General features: G+C 43.9%; 2 protein-coding genes across 2 annotated transcripts in view; both read right to left on the bottom strand.

Moving 5' to 3' along the window:
- Nucleotides 1-5,617, bottom strand: part of fech (ferrochelatase) — a 58,613-nt gene extending 52,996 nt beyond the window's left edge. Inside the window, exon 1 of the mRNA XM_072573853.1 lies at nt 5,507-5,617. Coding sequence (XP_072429954.1) covers nt 5,507-5,543 — 37 coding nt within the window. The 5' untranslated portion in view covers nt 5,544-5,617. The remainder of the gene's footprint in view (nt 1-5,506) is intronic.
- Nucleotides 5,618-13,789: 8,172 nt separating this feature from the next.
- The window catches only part of nars1 (asparaginyl-tRNA synthetase 1), a 48,012-nt gene continuing 42,053 nt past the window's right edge, over nt 13,790-19,748 (bottom strand). The window contains exons 14-15 of the mRNA XM_072573846.1: nt 16,080-16,211; nt 13,790-14,212 (exon numbers count right to left, since the gene is read on the bottom strand). Of these exons, the coding sequence (XP_072429947.1) occupies nt 14,081-14,212; nt 16,080-16,211 (264 nt within the window). The 3' untranslated portion in view covers nt 13,790-14,080. The remainder of the gene's footprint in view (nt 14,213-16,079; nt 16,212-19,748) is intronic.

Here is a 19,748-nt window from a genome sequence, read left to right as displayed (position 1 = left end):
TTAGGCAAAAACTGCAGCCTATTTGCTCACAGCAGATCCCAGAAACAGCAAGTGAAATAAATGCCTGGTTAATTTCTTAGTGGTAGGATAGGCAGCAGTAAAAATGCCTTAGTAAAAATGTTCATACACGACCTCACTATTCTTCTGCACTTTATGGCACAGGATATTTTATGTCTACTCAGCAAGGCATTGAAATATTAAAACAAAGTTTTAATGATTTCACATGGGACTTTTGTTCAAACAAACCCATTAAAGACAAGAACACGAGTAGGCCATTCAGTCTCTCGAGCTTGTTCTGCCATTCCAGAGGATCAAAGCTGATTGACATTATTTACGTTCACATTCCTACGCTTTTCCCTTGATTCCTCTACTGATCAAGCGTGAATCTCAGCCTTAAACACACACAAGGATCCTGCCCCAACAGCTTTCTGTGAAATGAGCTCCAAGACTCTCAAACTTCAGAGAAGGAATTCCTCCTTAAGTCTTAGTCTTAATTAGTGCCCCTTGATTTTGAGACTCTACCCTCTGGTCCAAGACACTTTCATGAGGAGAAACATCCTCTCCATCTTTATCCTGTCAAGCCCTTTAAGAATCCTACATGTTTCAATGAGATCACCTCTCTTTCGAAATTCCACTGAGTAGAGTCCCAACCTGTTTAATCTTTTTTTCAGAAGACAAGCCCTCTGACTCAGGGATCATCCTAGTGAATCTTCTCTGAACCGCCTCCAAAGAAATTATATCTTTCCTTCAACAAGGGAACCAAATTCACAGTATTCTAGTTCTGGCCTCATCGGCACCTTGAGCAGTTGCAATAAGACTTCGCTACTCTTACACTTCAACCCGCTTGAAATAAGAACCAACCTTCTTGATTACCTGTTGCACCTGTATGCCAGCTTTCCATGTTTCGTGCACAAGTAACCTGCCTTCCCCACACTTACCCCACTTCCAGTCCATTTGTGCTGCAGCTTTCTTCAATTTCTTCCCATTTAAATAATTTTCTGAAATTTTGTTCTCAAATATTTGCCCACTTATCAATATCTTTCCATAAACTGTATGTAACCCCCAATTTCCTTTCAACTATTTAGTGTCATCTGCAAATTTGGCTAAGTACATTCACTGTCTTCTTCCAAATCATTAATGTAAATTGTGAAGAAATGGGTCCCAGGATTGATCTCTCGGAACCCCACTAGTCACTATCGTCAAAGTGTCTAGTGTTGAAAAAGCACCCCTTATCCCCATTCATTTGCTGTTATTTCCAATTCTCTATCCTCCAACACCATGGGCTCTTAATGTCTTAACCTTGCGTGAGATACTTTGTCAAACCCCTTTATGATATTATATTTTTTGAAAAACTTGTGCATTTCGCCAAGCAAAGTGCAACTGCAAGAATCAAAGTGTGAAGCAGAATTAAATTTCTTCAGCAGTGCTAAATCTTGCTATTCAGGTTTCCGCATAAAAGGACAAATCATTGTGGATCACCTAAATGTGTTTTGAGTGCCAAGGAGGAAACAAAAAAAATGAATACCAGGAAGCAATTATAACTAAGATTCAAAGCTTATTAAATAAAGTTGAGGGGGAGAAAAGGAAGCACCTGAAAATGTCATCCACCTGAAACACAAACATTTCTTTCTTTACACATTGTCAGAAATTACAAATATTTGCTTTGCTTTCCAGCTCTACAACATTTTGTTTGAAAACAATGTTCCATTAATACATCAAAAGCCTCAAACAAAATGCAAGAAAAAAATCTGGAACAGAGGGGAAGAAGGCTTGTTTCAAATCAGGAACAAGTTACCTGAAGAGGCAGTGGAGGATGTTTTCAGAAATACCTTTACAAAAAGGATAAAGTTAAAAATCACACAACACCAGGTTATAGTCCAATAGGTTTACTTGGAAGCACTAGCTTTCAGAGTGCTGCTTCTTCATCAGCTACATGACGAAGGAACAGCACTGCAACCTTGTAGACAAAAATGCAAGGTTGTGTGCAGGATGTGGAACAAATACCCTCTCAAAGCGAGATGAGCCAAATAGCCAGCTTCCTGTGGTATGTTTTAATGAATCCCTGAAATGAAATGGATACTTGGCTGCACAACGATACTTTAGGAGGAGGAGGAGTGGACCATTCAGTCCCTTACCTAGTCTCATCAATTCTTTTGGATTTTGGCTAATGTCTCCCATCAACAACATTTATCACCTAAATATTCTTAGCTAAAAAAATTATGAATTTTTAAAAAATTGATTCACCGTCCACGGACTTTTGTGGTGGTGGGCGGTGCAGATATAAGATTAATTAATCCCTTTCGCAATTTTCTGACCCCATATGTCACACAATGGAGAATAGATTCAAATTCAAGACTCTCAGATATATATGAAGAATTGCGCTTCTGTTGAATGAGAAAGTCATATCAATTGGAATCCACCAATGTCCAAAATAAGGTGGACCTGGCAACTAAATGCCAGCTTGCAGACACCTCCTCCTACTGCCCCCTTGACCATGATCCCACCTCCCACCACCAAACCATCATCTCCTAGACCATCCATAACCTCATCTCCTTAGGGGATCTCCCATCCACCGCCGCCAACCTCATAGTCCCACAACCTCGCACCGCCCTTTCTACCTCCTGCCCAAAATCCACAAACCTGACTGCCCCAGCCGACCCATTGTCTCAGCCTGCACCTGCCCCACCGAACTCATTTCTGCATACCTCGACACGGTCCTGTCCCCCTTAGTCCAAGATCTCCCCACCTACGTTCGAGACACCACCCACACCCTCCACCTACTCCATGATTTTCACTTCCCCGGTCCCCAATGCCTTATCTTCACCACGGACATCCAGTCCCTGTACACCTACATCCCCCATCATAAAGGGCTCAAAGCCCTCCGCTTCTTCCTTTCCCGCCGTACCAACCAGTACCCTTCCACTGACACCCTCCTTCGACTGACTGAACTGGTCCTCATTCTTAACAACTTCTCTTTCCAATCCTCCCACTTTCTCCAAACCAAAGGAGTAGCCATGGGCACCCGCATGGGACCCAGCTATGCCTGCCTCTTCGTAGGATATGTGGAACAGTCCATCTTCCACAGCTACACTGGCACCACCCCCCATCTTTTCCTCCGCTACATCGATGACTGTATCGGCGCTGCCTCGTGCTCCCACGAGGAGGTTGAACAGTTCATCCACTTTACTAACTTCCATCCCGACCTCAAATTTACCAAATCAACACGGACATTTACTATAAACCGACCAACTCCCACAGCTACTTAGACTACACCTCCTCCCACCCTGCCCACAGTAAAAACGCCATCCCATATTCCCAATTCCTTCGTCTCCGCGGCATCTGCTCCCAGGAGGACCAGTTCCAACACCGTACAACCCAGATGGCCTCTTTCTTCAAAGACCGCAATTTCCCCCCAGATGTGGTCGATGATGCTCTCCACCGCATCTCCTCCACTTCCCGCTCCTCTGCCCTTGAGCCCTGCCCCTTCAATCGCCACCGGGACAGAACCCCACTGGTCCTCACCTACCACCCACCAACCTCCATATACATCGTATCATCTGTCGTCATTTCCGTCACCTCCAAACGGACCCCACCACCAGGGATATATTCTCCTCCCCTATCAGTGTTCTGACAAGACCACTCCATCCGTGACTCCCTCGTCAGGTCCACACCCCCCAACCAACCCAACCTCCACTCCCAGCACCATCCCCTGCAACCGTAAGAAATGCAAAACTTGCGCCCACACCTCCCCCCTTACTTCCCTCCAAGGCCCCAAGGGTTCGTTCCATATCCGCCATAAATTCACCTGCACCTCCACACACATCATTTACTGCATCCGCTGCACCCGATGTGGCCTCCTCTATATTGGGAAGACAGGCCGCCTTCTTGCGGAACGTTTCAGAGAACACCTCTGGGACACCCGGACCAACCAACTCAAACACCCCGTGGCTCAACACTTCAACTCCCCCTCCCACTCCACCAAGGACATGCAGGTCCTTGGACTCCTCCATCACCAGACCATCGCAACACGACAGCTGGAGGAAGAGCGCCTCATCTTCCGCCTAGGAACCCTCCAACCACAAGGGATGAACTCAGATTTCTCCAGTTTCCTCATTTCCCCTCCCCCCCACCTTGTCTCAGTCCCAACCCTCGAACTCAGCACCACCTTCCTAACCTGCAATCTTCTTCCTGACCTCTCCGCCCTCACCCCAGCCTATCACCCTCACCTTAACCTCCTTCCACCTATCGCATTTCTAACATCCCTCCCCCCGATCTTTTATCTTAGCCTGCTTGGCACTTTCCTCATTCCTGAAGAAGGGCTCATGCCCGAAACGACGATTCTCCTGTTCCTTGGATGCTGCCTGACCTGCTGCACTTTTCCAGCAACACATTTTCAGCTCTGATCTGCTGTCCTCACTTTCTCCAACAAGAAGATTCTATCTCCTTCTCCAGCTCCTTCTCCCAAAAGGGACAAAAACCAACATTTGGAGACTGCAGCTGCTTTTGGCTGGGGACATGTCCACCTCCCCCCCCCCCCCCCCTCCCCCTCCCCCTCCCCCGCCCAGGACACACACACACTCCCACCCCACCCCACCCCCCCCCCTCCCCCACCCAGGACACACACACACTCCCACCCCACCCCCCCCCCCCTCCCCCGCCCAGGACACACACACACTCCCACCCCACCCCCCTCCCCCGCCCAGGACACACACACACTCCCACCCCACCCCCCTCCCCCGCCCAGGACACACACACACTCCCACCCCACCCCACCCCACCCCCCTCCCCCGCCCAGGACACACACACACTCCCACCCCACCCCACCCCACCCCCCTCCCCCGCCCAGGACACACACACACTCCCACCCCACCCCACCCCACCCCCCTCCCCCGCCCAGGACACACACACACTCCCACCCCACCCCCCCCCCTCCCCCGCCCAGGACACACACACACTCCCACCCCACCCCACCCCCTCCCCCGCCCAGGACACACACACACTCCCACCCCACCCCCACCCCTCCCCCGCCCAGGACACACACACACTCCCACCCCACCCCCCCCCCCTCCCCCGCCCAGGACACACACACACTCCCACCCCACCCCCACCCCCCTCCCCCGCCCAGGACACACACACACTCCCACCCCACCCCCCCCCCGACACAGACACAAACACATACTCACACAGACTCCCTCCCCACCCCCCCGGGACACACACACTTCCACCCGACACAGACACAAACACACACACATACTCACACAGACTCCCTCCCCACCCCCACCCCCGGCTCACACACTCCCTCCCCACCCTCTTTCCCCTCCCGGCCGGACCCCGACAGGAAAGTTCCAGAACCGCCGCGGAGACCTGACCACAGCGGGAGAGCGGACAGCCCGAGGGAGAGGTCGTCCCTGTCCCTGACCCTGACCCTGACCGTCACGGACACGGGTCAGGTTCTGTTCTGACAGAGTTCTCATGGCGCAGGATGATTGTTGTCGAGGGCACTCACCGACACAGAAGCGGGAACACATCCTCAGTAACGCCATGTTGCGCAGCTTTCAATTCCGTCCGAGAGTGTGCTGTGACTGCCTCAGCAGGTCCCACCTCCCGTCCCCGTCCCCGCCCCCAGCCCCCGGTCCCCGCCCCCAGCCCCCGGTCCCAGCCCCCGGCCCCAGCCCCCAGGTCCCGGCCCCGCCCCCGCCCCCAGCCCCCGGTCCCCGCCCCCAGCCCCCGGTCCCCGCCCCCAGTCCCCGCCCCCAGCCCCCGGTCCCAGCCCCCGGCCCCAGCCCCCAGGTCCCGGCCCCGCCCCCAGCCCCCAGGCCCCAGGCCCCATCCCCCAGCCCCCAGGCCCCAGCCCCCAGGTCCCAGCCCCCAGGTCCCGGCCCCGCCCCCAGCCCCCAGCCCCCAGCCCCGCCCTCAGCCCCAGAAACACTCAGAACCAGGGCGCAGGGAGGTGCTACATTATCCTGAACTTCACTTCCCGCCCACCCAAATCATTCCAACAACACTGTAAAGGAAGTAGTGAAAGAAAACAACGTCTTTATACAGCGCTTTCCGGTATTACATAATATCTCAAAGTGCTTTCCAAGCAATGAGCTGTTTTTGGAGTGTTATATAAGAAATGCAACAGCCGATTTGTTGACAGTAATTTCCCACATGTAGCCGTGCAATGAGAATTATGCAATTGTTGATGACTATGAATAACGCACCTGCTCTTTACCAAACAGTGCTGTGATATTTTTATATCCACCAGAGTGGGGGAAGTGCCAACATTTTACTGTCTCACTCAAAAGATATTTTTCCTACCATACAATTTTCAGTCTTTGTGCAATGCCAGGGACACAAGCTATGCAGCCTTATAAATAGCTAATTGAATCAACCCTTTTTTCCGGCAGTATAAATTTAGGTAATTGGTTGAAATTTGGCATGCTTGCGCTCAGACCTGAAAAATGCTGTCTATCTGAAAGATTTGAACAGGTTCAGCAAGCTATTTCACAAAGCTATGATGCAGAGCCATTTACCACCAACAGGATGCTGCCATGTCAAGTTCTGCCCACCACACAACTGAACACTCATACACGAATTTTGATTTGAATTAGCTTTACTGTACAGTGAAAAGTTTACAAGTCACCACTTATAGTGCCATCTTAGATACAAAGGTACCTAGATAGATTCTTGAGAACAAATTCTTCAGAAGAAAACAAATATAATGAAATAAAAAGTCCAGCATTACAGACCTTCAAGTACAAAATTGTAGTCATAAAATTAGATACATGAAGAAATAAAAGTTCTGAATTATACAGTCAAAGTAATACAGCACGGAAACAGACCCTTCGGTCGAATTAGTCCATGCTGACCAAATTTCCCAAACTAAACTAGTTCCAATTGCCTGCATTTGGCCCATATCCCAATAAACCTTTCCTATTCATGTACCTATCCAAATGTCTTTTAAATGTTGTAACTGTACCTGCATCTACCACTTTCTCTGGCACTTCATTCCACATACGAACCACCCTGTGTGTAAAAATGTTGCCCCTTAGTGGCTTTTTAAATCTTTCTCCTCTCTCCTTAAAAATATGCCCTCCAGTTTTGAAGTCACCCACCCGAGGGAAAAGACATTTGTTATTTACCTTATCTATGCCCTTCTCAAATTTATAAACCTCCATAACGTTACCCCTCAACCTCCTGCGCTCTCATAAAAAATGTCCCAGCATATCCTTATTGCTCAAACCCTCGTCCCAACAACACCCTGGTAAATCTTTTCTGAACCCTCTCCAGTTTAGTAATATCCTTCCTATAGTTGGGCAGCCATAACTGTGCATGGTACTCCAAAAATGGCCTCACCAATATCCTCAACATGTTATCCCAACTCCAATACTCAATGGTCTGAGCAATGAAGGAAAAATAGCTTCTTAACCATTCTGTCTACCAGTGACGTAACAATGCACCTGAACCCCTAAGTCTCTCTGTTCAACAATATTAATCTCAGGGAGTCCCTCTCACACTGCAACTCCCAGGTCATTTCCTCTGCTCAGAAGCTCTTCAACCATGTCGTGAAACAAACTCAGTACCACAGCCATATTTGCTTCCTCAGTGCATGCCTCCGTAACGAACTCATCCCACACGGACTCCGGACTACCTTTCCCACTCTGCCGAGGACATGGAGGTCCTGGGCCTCCTTCACCGCCGCTCCCTCACCACCAGACGCCTGGAGGAAGAACGCCTCATCTTCCACCTCGGAACACTTCAACCCCAGGGCATCAATGTGGACTTCAACAGCTTCCTCATTTCCCCTTCCTCCACCTCACCATAGTTTCAAACTTCCAGTTCAGCACTGTCTCCTTGACTTGTCCGACCTGCCTAGCTCCTTTTCCACCTATCCACTCCACCCTCCCCTCCCTGACCTATCACCTTCATCTCCTCCCCCACTCACCCATTGTACTCTATGCTACTCTCTCCTCACCCCCACCCCTCCTCTAGCTTATCTCTCCAGGCTTCAGGCTCACTGCCTTTATTCCTGATGAAGGGCTTTTGCCCGAAACGTCGATTTTGCTGCTTGTTGGATGCTGCCTGAACTGCTGTGCTCTTCCAGCACCACTAATCCAATATTAACCAGGAGCCTACCATTAACTGTCTAAATCTGCCTTTGTTTGTTTTACCAAAATGCAATTTTTCACATTTATCCAAATTAAACTCCATCTGTCCCTCCTCAGCTCACTGGCTCAATTGAACAAGATCTTTTTGTAATCTTAAATAACCTTCTTCACTGTTGGCCAAACCACCAAGTTTGGTATTATTCACAAATCATGCCTCCTGAATTTTCTTCCAAACCATTTATATAAATGACAATTTGGTTATTTAAACGGTTTTAAAATTAATAATCCAAAACCCACACACTGCCAAAAAAATCCCAATTTATGAAAAAAAAATTACATATGGTATTTTTAAAATTATTTGATCAAAGTGACTCCAAACCCTAGATAAGGATTGGGCCAGATCCTAAATTCCCACTCAAATCACAGGTGTATTGTCTTGGCTGTGTTTGCTGACACTGTCTCATGCATGCTAATACTATTTTAAATTAGGCAGGTGCAAATTTTGTGAAGCGGATGCAGTGGTGGGTGGTAACAGATAGGGACAATAATAAGAGATAGTGAAAGATTGGAACTGTAGGGATCGGGAGGGGGCTCTCCTTAATTCACAGGATGTAGGTATCACTGCACCAGAATTTATTGTCCACCCAAAACTGTCCTCAAGAAGATGGTGGTGACCTACATTCTTGAACCTCTGCAATCATTGGTGTTTTGTTTTGGGGGTCTAGGTCCAGCCACAGTGCTGTAAAAATGAATGAAAGAAGTTGACCCAGTGACAGTGAAGCAGCAGCGATATGGTTAAAACAAAGAGCAGTACAGGCATAGGCCTTTCATCCGACCAAGACTGTGCCAACACATGATGTCTTTCTAAACTAAATCCCTTTTGTCTCTTCATGGTCCATAATCCTTCTGATCCCTGCCTATTTGTATATCTGTCAAGATGCTTCTTAAATGTTGCTATTGTATCCACCTCCACCATTTCCTCTGGTAGCATATTCCAGCCACTGAACACACACTGTGTTAAAAAAAACTTTCCTTTAAACTTACCCGTTTTTATCTTAAACCTATTTCCCCTAGTAATTGACATTTTTGCCTTGGGAAAAAGGCTCTGATTATTCAGTCTATCCACACTGTTCATAGCTTTGTAAACATCTACAAGTTGGCCCCTCAGCCTCCAATGTTCAAGTGAATACAGAGTTTTCCAATCTATCCTCACATCAAATACCCTCCAAACCAGACAACATCCTGGTAAACCTTTTCTGTACTCTCTCCAAAGCCTCCACATCCTTCTAGTAGTGTGGCTACCAGAACTGTAGACAATATTGCAAATATGGCCTAGCTAAAACTCTATAGAGCTGCAGCACGACTTGACAATTTTTATACTCTATGCCCTGACCAATGAAGGCAAGCATGCTAAATGTCTTGACTTTATTGAATTCTGTTTCCATTCTGTGGACTTCTACATCTAGATGCCTCTGCACATTAATTCTTCTCAGTGTTCTGTTATTTATCATATACTTTCCTCCTGCATTAGATCTTCCAAATTGCATCACTTTGGATTTATCCAAATTAAATTCCATCTGCCATTTCTTTATCCAAGTTTCCACACTATCTATCTCCTGCTGTATGCTTTGGCAATCCTCCTCATTATCCACAGCTCTCCAATCTTTGTACCATCCTCAAATTACTAATCTGGCCACCTACATTCTCCTCCAAATCATTTATATATTTACAAACAGCAACAGTCCTAGCACTGATCACTGCAGAACACCACTGGTCACAGAGCTCATCAGAAAAATGCTTTCCACCATTACTCTGTCTTCTACAATCAAACCAGATTTAGATCAATCTCACCAGTTCACCATGGATCCATGTGATTTCATCTTCTGTATCAGCCTGCCATGAGGAACTTTGTCAAAGGTCTTTCTAAAGTTGATGTAGATATCTATCATCCCGCCTCAAACAACTTTCTCACTTCCTCAAAAGACTCAATCCATTTTGTGAGACGTGACCTCCTCCATACAAACCTATGCTGCCTATTGTTAATAAGTTCACACTTTTCCAAATTACAAATAAATCCTGTCCTAATAACCTTCTCCAACAATTTCCCTACCACTGATGAAAGGCTCACTGGCCTGTCATTTTCCCGGGTTATCCCTGCTGTCCTTCTTAAATAAAGGAACAACTTTGGCTATTCTCCAGTCCTTCGGGACCGCTACTGTTACTAAAGGAATACAAAGATTTCCAAGATACAAAGCCCTAGCAATTTCCTCCATTGCCTCCCTTCGTGTTCTGGGATAGATTCTTTCAGGTCCTGTCTACCTTTATGGTTTTCAAAACACCCAACACCTTTTTTAATATCAACATACTGCTTTCTAAACTCACGATCCACCACGTCCTTCTCCTTTGTGAATGCTTCAGCAAAGTATTTGTTAAAGACCTCACCCATCTCCTCTGGCTCCACACAGAAATTCCCTCCTTTGTTCGAGTAGACCTACCCTTGCCCTAGCTCTCTTGCTCCTTATTTATGTATAAAACACCTTGGGATTTTCCTTAATCAGATTTGCCCAGGACATTTTATGAAATCTTTTAGCCCTCCTAATTATTTGTTTGAGTTCTTTCCTGTTTTATTTATATTAGAGTCATCGTCATAGAGCCATCCAGCACCAACACAGATCCTTCAGTCAATGCTGACCATAATCCAAAACTAGTCCCACCTGCCCGTGCTTTACCTATATCCTTCAAAGTATTTATTATTCATGTATTTATCTAAATGTGCTTTAAGCATTCTAACTGTATACATATCTACCACTTTTCCTGGAAGTTCATTCCACACACTTAACCATTATGTAAAACAATGTTCCCTCTTCTTTTAAATATACCTCATCTGACCTTAATATTATATGTTCTCTAGTCTTGAAATTAAGGGAAAAGACACCTGCCATTCATTTTATCTATATCCTTATTCTTCAAGGGTCTGTCTTCAGTTTCCTGAAACTTATGTTTTCCTCCTTTGACTTTTTGACGAAGCTCATAATTTCTTGTCATCAGAGGTTTCTGAATCTTGCCATCCTTCTTTCATTTTCACAGGAACATGCTGGTTGCGAATTCTAATCAACTGACCTTTTTAAAAAATTGTCCACCTGATCAAGGAGCGGAGCTTCGAAAGCTAGTGCTTCCAATGAAACCTGTTGGACTATAACCTGGTGTTGCGTGATTCTTAACCCAGTTAACATGGGAGAAGTTAAAAATCACCCATGACAACAACACTGTTGTTTTTACATCTTGCTATAATCTGCCCACATATCTGTTCTTCTCTCTTTTGCTGGCTGTTGGGAGGTCTGGAATACAATCCAAAGTGACTGCAGCGTTCCTATTCCTAAGATCTATCCAAATTGCCTAACTAGATCAGCCCTTCAAGGCATCCTCAGAGTACAGCTGTGATATTGTCCATAGTCAGTAACACAACTCCCCCACCTCTTTTATATCCCTCTCCATCTCACCTGAAACATTTAAATCCCATAACGTTAGGCTATCAGTCTTGTCCCTCTTTCAACCAAGTCTCTGTAAGAACTGCAACATCATTGTTATAATTATAGTGATGATTATAGTGAAGACAATAACAAATCTGCCTCTGACTGGAATGTCCAGTTTAAGTTCCAACTCATGATGGCCTGAGATGTGGCATAACATGCTCAAACAAGTTGAATGCTGTAGAACAAGTTTAAAAACTCGAAAAACAGCATTTGGGATTCTTGGCTTTATAAATCAAGGCGTAGAGGGTAAAAGCAAGTAATTATGGTACATTTCTATCTCACACTGCATACATGTCTTCTAGTGCACTGTGCCCAATACAAGGCGACTTCATCTTAGAAAAGATATTAAGGCCTGAGGGAAACTGTTGAGATTTACTAGCATGGTATTAATGTTTAATTTTAAAGAAGTGTTAAGTGGAGAGCCAATAAAAACTGGATGATGGTGGTGTAGTGGTAAGGTCACTGGATGGGTAACTTGGACATTAATATTCTGGGGCACGGATTTAAAATTATAACAGAGAAGCTGATGGAAATTAAAATCTCCAATCATTCGCCCAAACTCCAATGAGTACAAGACCAACCTCACATAAGAAAATCCCTCCATGCCTAGGATCAACCTAGTGAAGCTTCTCAGACTGACTCCAGTGCCAATATATCTTTTCCTTGATAAGAGGACCAAAACTATTCACATCATTCCAGCTTGGTCTGACTAGGGCCTTGCATAGTTTTAGCAAGACCTTCCTATTTTTAAATTCCACTCCGTTTGAAACACAAGTCGAAATTCTGCTTGCTTTTTCTACCATTCACTGAAGTTAAACACCTTATTTTTTGTTTAAAAGTTTATGTACTTGGACTCGCAAAAGCCTTGGTGCTGCAGCTTTCTAAATAATATTCAGCTCTTCTATTCTTCAAGATTTCGTGATTGAGACTGGTGACACATATACTGAGTGGATTGTCAGTGATCTTCATCATGAATTCTGATACAAGAGCAGGGATGTCATGCTACAGTTGTACAGGGCCTTGGTGAGATGGCATCTGGAGTACTGTGTGCAGTTCTGGTCTCCTTATCTGAGGAAGGGTCTAGAGGGAGTGTAACAAAGATTCACCAGAAGCAAGCAGCATTGCAGTAAATCATTCCTTTTCTGGTTCAATCGACCATGATTAGTTATTAATGTATATTTAAGGAATTCAAAAATAAAACCCTCACGAATGTCAGAATGATTTTTGAAATGGCAGTACTGATGTGTCAAGAGACTGGATTGATTGGACTATATTCACTCTAGTTTAGAAGAATGTGTGGATCTTGCAGACGTGTAAAATTCTAACACTGCTAGACAGGGTAAATGCAGGAAAGATGTTCCCAATGACCAGAGTGTCCAGAACCAGCAATCACAGTTTAAGGATATGGGATAAGCCATCTTGTCCTGAGATAAGGAGAAACTTCTTTATCCAGAGAGTGGTAAACCTGCAGAACTTTCTGCCACAGAAAGTAGTTAAAAGGCAAATCATTGAATGTTTCTAAGAAGGAATTAGATATAATTCTGCGGACTAAAGGGATCAAAGAGTATGAGGAGAAAGTGGGAACAGGATACCAAGTTAGATGACCAACCATGACCATATAGAATGGTGCAGCAGGCTTGAAATGCTGAATTCCTGATGATGGGGCTTTTGCTCAAAATGCTGATTTTCCTGCTCCTCACATGCTGCCTGACCTGCTGTGCTTTTCCAGCACCATTCTAGTCCTGACTCTAATCTCCAGCATCTGCAGTATCCACTTCTGCCTTGAAGAGCTGAATGGCCTGCCCCTATTTTTGTATGTTTACATGAGATTAGTTAATCCTGAAATCACCAAGACGTGAGCACAAATCCTTCTGGTTTATATGGCTTTGCTTTATACTAGATACGAGCAGTGCCATTACTTATTGATAAGGTTATTTTTGTAGCCTTGCCAGGTTCTCTCCAACAGAATCAGAATGAACCTTGAAGTACATAATGTAATGAAACATGCATGATTTTCATAATTCTGTAAACAAGTCCTGTTTAGGTGACTGAAGAAGCAAGCAACATTGCAGGAAATCATTCCTTTTCTGCTACAATCAGCCATTAATAGTTAATAATGTATATTTTGCAGTAGCAAAGGAATTCAAAAATAAAACTCTCACAAATTGTTAGAATGATTTATTATTGTAAATTTTGAACAAGCATTCTTGATATCAATATTGTACGTGAAGACAAGATAACCTACTGATGACAAAGTGATGTCAATTTCCAGCAGTCAAGCAATCCTTAAAATACAGATAACAAAGACCAAGGATTTAGCTAAGAGTCTGTACCTGAAAGCCAGTGCTTTCAGATGCTGATGGATCTGCTGATCACTTTACAATTTTCCTTCTTTTTATGCAAGAGATAAAGTACATTAAATTTATTTTATTCCAGTGTTGCACCAAGTAGGTGTTACGGTTTGCACCGCTGAACAAAGCGTGGATACAAACATACGTCACGAATATGGTGTCTGTTGAGAAGCCATGTTAAAAATCGTTCCAGACCCAGGCCATAACCACCATGAGGACAACTGCCATATTTACGCTAGGAGGAATAAGAATACAAATAAAGAACACAAGTGGAAATGAAAAATTTGAAGTCAGTTGAATAGGCATGCACACAATGGAGCGTTTTTATGGTATGAAAACAAGACCTAATCAACTTACTCAAGGTGCCATCAAAGATCCCACTGTATTTATAGAGCAGCAGGGAGTTCTCCCAAATGCTTTCACAATTGTCACATCTCATTTATTGTAAGTAACATCAAAATTAATTGGGTCTCCTGAAAGCTTGAGGGAACTTGATGGCTACAATAATAATTTGCAATATACAAGTACATTTCCTTTTAATTCAAAAATATTAGGAAGGTTATATAAAAAAAATGGTGGCGCTGAGTTTAATTTCAAAGCACCACAAGAGTTATGTTTCCTTTCACCTTTAGCTTCAGTGCTTAGATGTAGTTGTAGATGTTCATTGGTCCAAGAATTTATTTACTGTCCAGTGACCAACACGTCCAGTGACTGAATGCTGATTATGACAGGACATTGGCTGGGTGTAGTGCCAACAGCCAAAGAAGGTCAATGTACAAACAGAAAAAACTAACACCTGTACAGCATCGCCTCATAATATCTTAAAGTCATTCACAGAAATGAATTGTACTGAAGTGATTAGCTGCCAGATTTTCCAATTTAACAAGAAACAGTAATGAGAAATAATTAAATTTTGGTTGTTTAGTGTTGCTCAGAGAACTGAATGAACGCATTGCTAAAAAGCACTAGTTATTTAGTCTACAGAAACATCAAATAGGCAGTCAAACTGGGCACTACGCCTTCAGTGGTGTACTGAAGTTTTGAACTGAACTCTCAGCTCACTTTTTCAAGTGGTGCTTCAAGTTGTAACTATCCAAGTGAAAGGTAAGAACGCAAAGTGAACCAAACTGAAATTGTGTGTACTTTATATCTGATGGGTGGGATTTAGTGCCCTCTGGAGGCAAGTTGAGAGAGATGGGGGCATTCAATTGGGAGGGAGGTTACCAGATGGGAACTCAAGCCACCTCTGCGAGAAAAGCACACTTTATAACGATAGCTTGTGGATTCCAAAACAGCACTGATGGCAATTCACAGCTGCTGGCCTTTGAGAAGCACTTCATGCAACAGGCCTTCCCAAAGCAAGTGACATGGTGTTCTCCCTAGGTCTCCAACTGGGGTAAGACTTCTATTACCCAGTTTAGGTACCCTTAAAGAATGACTACTTTTATAAGGTACTAAAAATACAGCTGACATCCAAAGAACAGTTCCCTCGGGAGAAATCCTCAAAGAGAGGAAATTGGAAATGAAAAATAACGTGGGGAAAAAAAATTTGAAATTAGGGAGAACAAATTAAAGTTTCGAGACGAAAACTAAATGCTCCTAAAATGTTGGCATTATCAAGAAATAAAAAAAAATCTAAATGTACATGCATGAATTGTGAATTAGAATATTACTACAAGAAATTATAGCGAACTATTACATGGTTATATTGACTCATATTTTAAGCTCACTGTTAAGAGTACACATAGAAACTGTTGGTACAAAGGGAGGGGTGAGATGGTGGATAGCAGTGTTGGGAGATGAGTACATGAAAATGCACTTTTGTCTTTCCATTGATGACTAAGACTGGTAAATACACTTATAGTGTAATACTAACCTACACAGGCCAAACGGTACTCCAGCTCAACAGCAATTAACATGGTAAGATTACACAACTTTTGTTTGCATGTAAATGTAGAAAACTAATACTTGCAGATACAATCAGAAGGATTATACACCGAACCAAAACAAGTGAAGGACACTTCCTGAAGTCTCCCTATGAAGTGAAAAGGCTGTGAACCACTTTTGATAAATGACCTGGAAAATAAACAATTCCAACTTACCTGGTCAGTGTACCAGTAGTAAGGAGTAGGATCAATGCCTTCACGCTCATAACCTTCCAACAGCTCCTCACTGTCCCAGATACGCATTGACCCTCCCACAATCTCACCAACATTTGGCATTAGGACATCAACCTCAAAATTAAAGGAAAAACATTTTACTTGAGCAGAGTGTTGAAAATTTGGAAAGTTACATTATTTTAATTGTCTATGCAACATGGGCATTGCTGACAATTTCTTGCCCTCATCACTCTCCTTAAAGGAAGATGAGTTGAGGGTATTGATTAGCATGAGTTATTGTATCATTGTTATCAGAGAGACATGCCTGGGGAGGAGTAGGACTGGCAGCTCAATGTTCTAGGGTATAAAATCTTCAGGTAAAACAGGGAGAATCGTAAAAGAGGAGGTGGTATCACAATATTGATCAAGGAGTCAGTTACTGCAAAAAAAAGGATTAATATATTTGAAGGTTCCTAATTGATGTCACCTAGGTAAAACTCAAAAACAAAAAGGAAGCAATCACACTGTTGGGAGTGTATTAGACACTGCTAAACAGTCATGGAAAGCTTGAAGGGTAGCTATGTAGACAAGTTTCAGAAAAGTGTAAAAATGACAGAATAATAATAGTAGGGAGTTTCAACATCCTGAACTTTAAGTGGAATACACAAGGTATGAAAAACTTCGAGGGGGAGGAATTCTTAAAAGATGTAAAGCCTACATATACAAAGTCCAATGAGACAGGACAGTGTTGGATCTAATTTTAGGAAACAAAGTGAGCAAGTGGTGAAAGTTGAGAGTCGGAGAGCATTTCTATGAAATTTCTATATTATTAAATTGGAAAGGGCACAGAAAAGGTTTACAAGGACGCGACCAGGAGTGGAGGATTTCAATCATAAGAGGAGGCTGGATAGGCTGGGACATTTTTCACTGGAGGATAGGAAGTTAAGGGGCGACCTTATATTGGCTTATAAAATCATGAGGGGCATAGGTAAGGTGAATAGCTAAGGTTTTTCCCCTAAGGTACAGGAGTTCAAAACTAGAAGGCATCAGGTGAAAGGAGAAAGATTTCAAAGGGACCTAAGGGACAACGTTTTTACAGAGGGTGGTTCATATGTGGAATAAAGTGCCAGAGGAAGTGGTAGGTGCAGGTACATTTAAAAGACATTTGGACAGGTACATGAATAGGAAAGGTTGAGGGGGATAGTGCTGGGTCTACTGCATTTGGTTATTTATATAAAATGATTTGGATGTGAACATAGGAGATATAGTTAGTAAATTTGCAGATGACACCAAAATTGGAGGTGTAGTGGACAGCAAAAAAGGTTACCTCAGAGTACAACAGGATCTTGACCAGATCGGCCAATGGGCTGAGGAGTGGCAGATGGAGTTTAATTTAGATAAATGTGAGGTGCTGCATTTCGGGAAAGCAAATCTTAGCAGGACTTATACACTTAATGGTAAGGTCCTAGGGAATGTTGCTGAACAAAGAGACCTTGGAGTGCAGGTTCATAGCTCCTTGAAAGTGGAGTCACAGGTAGATAGGATAGTGAAGAAGGCGTTTGGTATGCTTTCCTTTATTGGTCAGAGTATTGAGTGCAGGAGTTGGAAGATCATGTTGCATTTGTAAGGACATTGGCTAGGCCACTGTTGGAATATTGCATGCAATTCTGGTCTCCTTCCTTTCAGAACGATGTTGTGAAACTTGAAAGGGTTCAGAAAAGATTTACAAAGATATTGCCAGGATTGCAAGATTTGACCTATAGGGAGAGGCTGAATAGGCTGGGGCTGTTTTCCCTGGAGAATTGGAGGCTGAGGGGGGAACCTCACAGAGGTTTATAAAATTATGAGGTGCATGGATAGGATAAATCGATAAAATATTTTCCCTGGGGTGGGGAAGTCCAGAACTAGAGGGCATAGGTTTAGGGTGAGAGGGGAAAGATATAAAAGAGACCTAAGGGGCAACTTTTTCACGCAGAGTGTGGTGCACAGAATGAGTTGCCAAAGGAAGTGGTGGAGGCATCTGAATGGGTATATGAATAGGAAGGGTTTAGAGGGATAATGGGCCAAGTGCTGACAAATGGGACTAGATTAGGTTGGGATATCTGGTCAGCATGGATGGGTTGGACCCAAGGGTCTGTTTCTGTGCTGTACATCTCTATGGCTACGATTTGGACAAACACAAGCAAATGGGACTAGTTTAGTTTGGGAAACAAGATCGTACAGACTAGTTGGACCAAAGGGTCTATTTCCATGCTATATTTAAGATAGTCATGGCAAAGGATGAAGATCAACTGGAAATCAAGGTTTTGAACTGGGGGAAAGCCAATTTAAATAGAAGATAGGATCTGACACCTACCTGTCGGAAAGTCTACATCAAAGCAGTGAGAGTCTTTCAAAAGGGAAATCATGAAAATGCAGGATCAATATATTCTGTAAAAGCGAAGAGCAGGACCAAAAATACTCCATAAAACTCTGGATGTAAATGCACTGTACTGGATAAGGAAGAAAAGGGAAGTTTGCGGTAGATACTGAAGGTTTTTCAAGGTAAAAACAATGACTGCAGATGCTGGAAACCAGATTCTGGATTAGTGGTGCTGGAAGAGCACAGCAGTTCAGGCAGCATCCAAGGAGGCTTTTGCCCAAAACTTAGATTTCGCTGCTCCTTGGATGCTGCCTGAACTGCTGTGCTCTTCCAGCACCACTGAAGGCTTTTCATACCAGAACTCTAGAGGCAAATAAAAAATGCAGGGGATTACTGTTTAAAACAAAAGGAAAGTGAAGAAGGAGATAGAAAAAAAACTGTAGCAGATAAAAGAAAATTCCAAAGTTGCAAACTGACAGTGGAACTAAAAGATTTGGGTGAGGTTTTAAATGATGATATCTGTACTTACAATAGAGAAGAATGATGTCAGCAAAGAAACCAGAGGGTGTAATAAACTTAAATTACTATTGAGAAGGAAGAGGTATTTGCAGTTTTAGTGGGCTTAAAATTGGACAAAATCCACAGGGAGGAATTGAGGACTACAGATGCTGGAGATCAAGGTCGAGAGTGTGGTGCTGGAAAAGCACAGCAGATCAGGCAGAATCCGAGGAGTACGAGAATTGACGTTTCGGGCATAAGCCCTTCATCAGGATTCCTGATGAAGGGCTTATGCTCGAAACGTCGATTCTCCTGCTCCTCAGATTCTGCCTGACCTGCTGTGCTTTTCCAGCACCACACTTCGACTAGAATCCACAGGCACAGAGAAGATGTATGTCAGGCTGCTGGGGGAGGCAAAGGAGCAGATTGCAGGGGTACTAACATTATTTTTTAAAATTCTCTCTGGACACAGGAAAGGTGCCAGAGGACTGTTACTATTCAAGAAGGATAAACCAGGGAACTGTAGGCCAATGAGCGTAACAGTTGTGATTGGAAACTATTGGTAAAGTTCTGAGGGATAGAATTAACCTCCATTTGAACAGGCATGGACTAACCAAGGATGGGTAGTATGTGTTTTTCATGTGTCACAGGTTTAAGATTTTTGTAGAGGAGAAAGATTTGTGAATAATAGTAGTGTCTTGGATGCAATCTACATCTGGTGGTGGTGGTCAAAGACTGTTTTTGTGACTTAGACCATGCTCAGCATCCTGCGTGTAATGGCATACTGTAGGATTTGGTACTGGGTCCCTTCC

The sequence above is a fragment of the Chiloscyllium punctatum genome, chromosome 1 (genome assembly GCF_047496795.1).
Source record: "Chiloscyllium punctatum isolate Juve2018m chromosome 1, sChiPun1.3, whole genome shotgun sequence".
NCBI classification, from domain to species: Eukaryota; Metazoa; Chordata; class Chondrichthyes; order Orectolobiformes; family Hemiscylliidae; genus Chiloscyllium; species Chiloscyllium punctatum.
The sequence above is the reverse complement of the archived record's forward strand: the minus strand, read 5'-3'. Positions and strand labels throughout refer to the sequence as shown.